General features: G+C 42.1%; 1 protein-coding gene across 1 annotated transcript; it reads left to right on the top strand.

Annotated features, from left to right (window-relative positions):
* Positions 1-2,019: 2,019 nt before the first annotated feature.
* LOC114861622 (macrophage-expressed gene 1 protein-like) lies at positions 2,020-5,078 on the top strand. The gene is given in 4 exon segments (XM_055511809.1): positions 2,020-2,495; positions 2,729-3,004; positions 3,006-4,103; positions 4,106-5,078. Coding segments are annotated over 4 exon segments (2,130 nt in total). The 5' UTR covers positions 2,020-2,045; the 3' UTR covers positions 4,412-5,078.
* The last annotated feature ends 314 nt before the right edge of the window (positions 5,079-5,392 follow it).

Genomic DNA, 5,392 nt, shown 5'->3' with positions numbered 1-5,392 from the left:
TACAATCTTGACCAGTTCTATTTTCTAGACTTTCCCTGATCTCCAGTACAAAAACAAACACATGTCTCAGTGGGGGTAAAGTGATAATGATTTCTAGCTGGTAGTTTTTAGCATAACATCTTCAATTAACATTATCTAGAAATGAGATTGAAAAAAGTCTGTGGGTGAATTTTGCACGAGAAATGATCCTATATGCTAAAGTTATAAGGGCATACATTAATAAAACAAAAGCTGCTGCCACCTACTGGTTTCATGAGGCATTGAAGTTTTTCTTTAGATTGGCTCACTCAAAGTCAAAGTTTCTTAAGGCATCACTCGCTCTACTTGGCCATCTAGTGGGTGAAATAAACAAAGATTATGTGTTAATCAGATTAAAGCTTTCTTGAAATTAATAAATGTGATAACTAAGTTATTACAAGTAAAGATGATGTCAGTCATATTGTACATTCATATAAAGACATAACTAACTCACATTATGACTGTAGAAATCTGATTTAGATTTGAAGCAGTGTCTGGTCTACAGTAGGTGTGGTGCTACCAGTACAAATTCCATGATTCCATCCCAGTTTATTTCTTCTTACATCATTTAATCAAGTCAAGAGGACGTATAATGTTGGTATATGTTCCTGCACACAACAGTTCCACAGCAACCAGGTCAGAAGCAGCCATGCACAAAATAAAGGCAGGAAGTGGTGATCAAATTAATAATTAGTAACAGGTGACAGTGGGAACCACCACTACATGCACATCACCTGATAGGTGGAAAATTTCATTCCTCATATTTTATTTTACTATAGAAATTACATTTGACACTAAATGGTTAAAAAGCATTTAATCTTGTTTGACTTTATGTTGAAACAATTTTAAGTGTGTCTTTTATTGACATTTTATTGATATTTACTTATTAAATAATATAATGTTCACTAATAACCTGAATGCAGTAAACAATTATTATAAAGCTACCCATTAAACTTTCTGTACTTCCTGATATTTTACGTCGCTTTGTTATAAGTTTTTCTTATTGGTAAATATGTTGTTCTCATTAATACAGTGAAGTAATGGCTTTTGCCTTCACGGTTTAGTGACTCAAACACATTTTAGAACCTTTCCAGTGATGACGTAATGGAATTTTCCACCATCTAATGGTGTGGTTTATTTTGACAGAACCTAGACATACTGTATATAACCCTATTTAGTAGAGTAGAACTTGATCTAATATAAGGAGTTGCCTGAAGTATGAAACTACCACATTTATCCTGTTTCTCTTTACATTTTACCTTTGACCTAATCTTTGTCCAATTGTTTTGGGCCTGCCTTGTAGTTACACCCTTTACTCCCTGGCAACAGTAGTTAATTAAGAGGGAAGTTCAGTACTACACTTGGAGCATCTGTGCTATCTGTGTTTTTCACTTCTTGCAAGAATCAAGAAAACTTTGACCTTTGGTCTGTTCATCAGTTTCCTGATATTTTGCCCCCACAAACGTACACTCGAGATTGGAACACGTGCAGAGGTAGCCAGTTCCCTTCCACAGACCTTATTTTCACATCTCTTTTTCGTTGGCTTTGATAAGAGGAAGTCAAGGCACAAATTTACTTCTACCTTAAACATACAAAAGCATTTCTGTGAAACAAAGCACTTTTTACCATATGTACTTTACCTGGTTCCTTTAAGTTGTGGTCGACTGGGTTCAGATGAAACCTAGGTTACTGTACGTATCAGTCTCCCCTTCTGATGTCACCCATCTATTGTGGACAGTAGATACAATCAGAAGCTCACCAGCAAAATATAAGTGATACATTTTTAGCAAATGTGTTACACCTTTTTATATATATTAGAAATGTACATCTTATTAAGAAATAACATATTTATAAAGGTTGCTGTTGTTGTTTATCAGTAGTTAAGAGTATATGTATATAAGTAGGTTTCAAAAATGCTGAAGTGAAAGCAAAACATTTCCTCTCCCACAAGATGCTTCTGCTTCAAGAGGAGGAAGAACTTTAAACTCTATATTCAGTCATACTAATTCCCTTTTCTACCAGTCACCATGAAGACAGCAGCGGTCCTCCTGGCTCTCTCTCTCCTCCACACCTGCTCTCCTGTTCCCATCAGACGTCCACCAAACTGGCTCAGACAATGTCGAGCCTCCACCAACCTCTCCATCACGGCACTGGAGGTGCTGCCAGGTGGAGGCTAGGACAACCTCCGGAACATGGACATGGGTCGGGTCATGAATCTCAGCTACTTTCGGTGTCATACCACTGAAGACGGACTCTATCTCATCCCAGACGAAGTGTTCATCATCCCTCACAAGGAGACGGGCGTGGAGACCAGCTCAGAGATCATCAGCTCCTGGCTGGAGCAGAAAAGCTCCACATCTGAGACCGTTAACGCAGACATGTCCTTCACTTCTGTGCTAAAGGCTAAATTTTCTACTGAGAACCAGAAAATGAAAACGCACCAGGTCAAAGACTCTGCAACTACAACTAGAGTGCAGGTATGATTTCAATTCTGTCACATATAAAAATCAATAGCTGTACAATATATATCATTTTTCTATATTTTAAAATCTCGATTAAGGAGACCAATTATTGCTATTTCTGGTTGATAAAGTAATAATGTGAATGATGTAGTTATTATTCAATAACGACGCACTAAGGTGGTTGAAAAAAAATTTCAAAACAGCCAATAAACAAGAAGACATACTAATAATAATCCTTTGCTCCAAAGGTTCGTAACTTCATCTACACAGTCAAGGCTTACCCAGACTTTGCTCTGGACGAACGTTTTGCTCAACAAGCCAAGGAAATCGCTGATGCAATAGAAAACAACCAGACGAGGAACGCCGACTATCTCTCAGAGAGAATGGTTCTGGATTATGGAACACACGTGATCACTAGTGTTGATGCAGGAGCCGCTTTAGTGGAGGACGACTACCTTAGTTCTTCATATGTCTCAGACAGTGTGTCAGACCAGACCACCATCAAAGCACAAGCTGGTTTTAACTTTTTTTGACAAACTCAAGTTTGACATCAGCAGTCAAAGTACCCAACAGAGCTCCTCCAGCCAAACCTATCAAACCAACCTTCATTACTCCTTAATGCAAAGTCATGGGGACACATCTTTCTATCCTGGCATCACTCTGCAGAAGTGGCAGGAAAATATCAGGAACAACCTGGTTGCTATCGATCGGTCTGGATTCCCACTTCACTACTTCATAAACATCAACACCTTACCTGATCTGCCACAGCCCACAGTTGGAAAAGTGTCTCTGAGAGTCAGTCAGGCCATAGAGCGATACTATGAAGTCAACACCCGCCCTGGCTGCGTAGACGTCAACTCCAAGAACTTCAACTTTCAGGCCAACGTTGACGATAGTTCCTGCGATGGTCCTGCCACAAACCTCAGTTTTGGTGGCGTCTATCAAGTGTGCATCAAGATTAGTGCAGATGCTGATCCACTTTGTGATGCTCTGGCACAGAAAAACCCAGAAACAGGCGGCTTCTCCTGTCGTCCACCTTATACCCAGACTCTACTGAGATCAGAAATGAGACAACAGGGTTACCACAAGTATGAGTGTTACGACCAGAGATATAGATGTGGGCTTTTCCATCTTTCACACTGCCATCGTCAAGTGTGTCAGAACAACTACTATGTTCAATCTGCCCGAATCAACACTTACTGGTGCTCTGTCAGTGGAAAAGCCCCAGAGAACTCAGGGTATCTCTTTGGAGGCATATACAGCCCGTCCCTCCTAAATCCTATCACCAATGCTAAAAGCTGCCCCCCAAACTTCATTCCAGTAAAATTTCTCTCTGACGGCCAGATCATCTGTGTGAGCAATGACTATGAAACCGGTACCAGGTATGCAGTACCCTTTGGAGGCCTCTTCAGCTGCCAGTCCACCAACCTGCTGGCAGGGTCTAAACGTCGCTGCCCTCCCAGGTTCAGTCAGCACCTTGCTACCGTGAGCGACGGCTGTGAAATCCTTTACTGCGTCCAGTCAGGTCTGTTCACAGGTGGACAGCTGCAGCCAATCCATCTGCCCCCATTTACTAAACCTCCACTTATCAGCATGCACGCCACCAAAACAGTGTTGGTGATGAAAAAGAGGGAGAGCAGAGCTGGGTCAGAGTGGGGCAGTCCAACAATTGGAAACTGACCAAACCAGACGAAATCAAGGCAATTGTAGAAAAGCTTAATCCAGAACTGAATGAGATGTCTAGTGGAAAGAAGGCAGGAGTCGCCTTTGGGGTGTTCGGCACGGTGGCACTGGTGGTCATAGTGGCAGCGGTCCTGATGAAGAGACCAGGCAGACGGCCTTGGGTTAGCAGAGCTAGAGGCTACGACGAAATACGTGGAGAGGCTGAATCAGATGATGCAGTTGGTGAGAAGCAGCAAATTGTACCTTGAACAACAGAGGAATGCAGGACTGATGTCTTCTGATATGTTTTATTATTTCAGAAATATAATTATTAGGATGTATTTCTTCCTTAATTGCTTGACGTGTAAATAAAGTCATTATAATTACTTTTTAATTATTTGGAGTCAAGTCTTAAACTTAAGAAGTTAATGGTGAAATGAACGTTACAAAATGCCAAGGCATTTAAACTGTGAGTGTGTCAGGTTTTCGTTCTTGGTTTTATTTTGAAAGGACTCTTCTGTTTTCGATCCCAGTTTCCTGTTTTATTTTGGTAGTCTCCCGGTCTCTGTTTTGTGTTCTAGCTTCACTTCCGGGTTATGTCACGTCACAGCTGTTCTTGTTTCACCCGGTCATTATTCACACCTGCACGTCATCAGTAATCGAGTCCCGTTGTATTTAACCACCACCTGTGTCCTTAGTTCCCTGCCAGATTGTTGTGTTTCTTCAGTGTCCCAGTTTCATCAGCGTATTCGAGTTCCATGAGTGTATGTATGTTTCATCGCCTGACCCTGGACTGCTACTGACCGTGAGTTTGTCTCATCCCTACCTGTACTTTTGCTGAGCCTCTTTGTGTACGAACCCTGCCTGGACATTGGACTCGAGATTGCCTGCTCCCCTTGTTACTGCTTTAAACCCTCCTGTGTATGACCTGGACCGTTTGACCGTGCTTTGGGAAAATAAACTTCCTTTTGATCATAACCCTGCCTCCGTGCTGCGCATGTGGGTCCTTTCATTGCCGCCCCCTGACAGAACAATCTGGCCAAACTTGGACCCAGCCAGCACTTAGCCTCCGGTCAGGTCAGTGACTGTTTTTCCTTGTTTTTTTTACGGCGAGTATAACTCTCCCGCGGAAGTATGGAGTTTACCTGCGCCGAGCTACCCAGCGACCTACATGTTTATTTCGAGATCCTCGCGGAGGATTACCGACGGGCTAGTAACCCGAAGGACCAGCGCTGCGCCGTGGAGGTGGC

Source organism: Betta splendens, chromosome 9, assembly GCF_900634795.4.
Source record: "Betta splendens chromosome 9, fBetSpl5.4, whole genome shotgun sequence".
NCBI lineage: Eukaryota > Metazoa > Chordata > Actinopteri > Anabantiformes > Osphronemidae > Betta > Betta splendens.
Note: the sequence above shows the minus strand (reverse complement) of the source record. Positions and strands in the feature narration are given on the sequence as shown.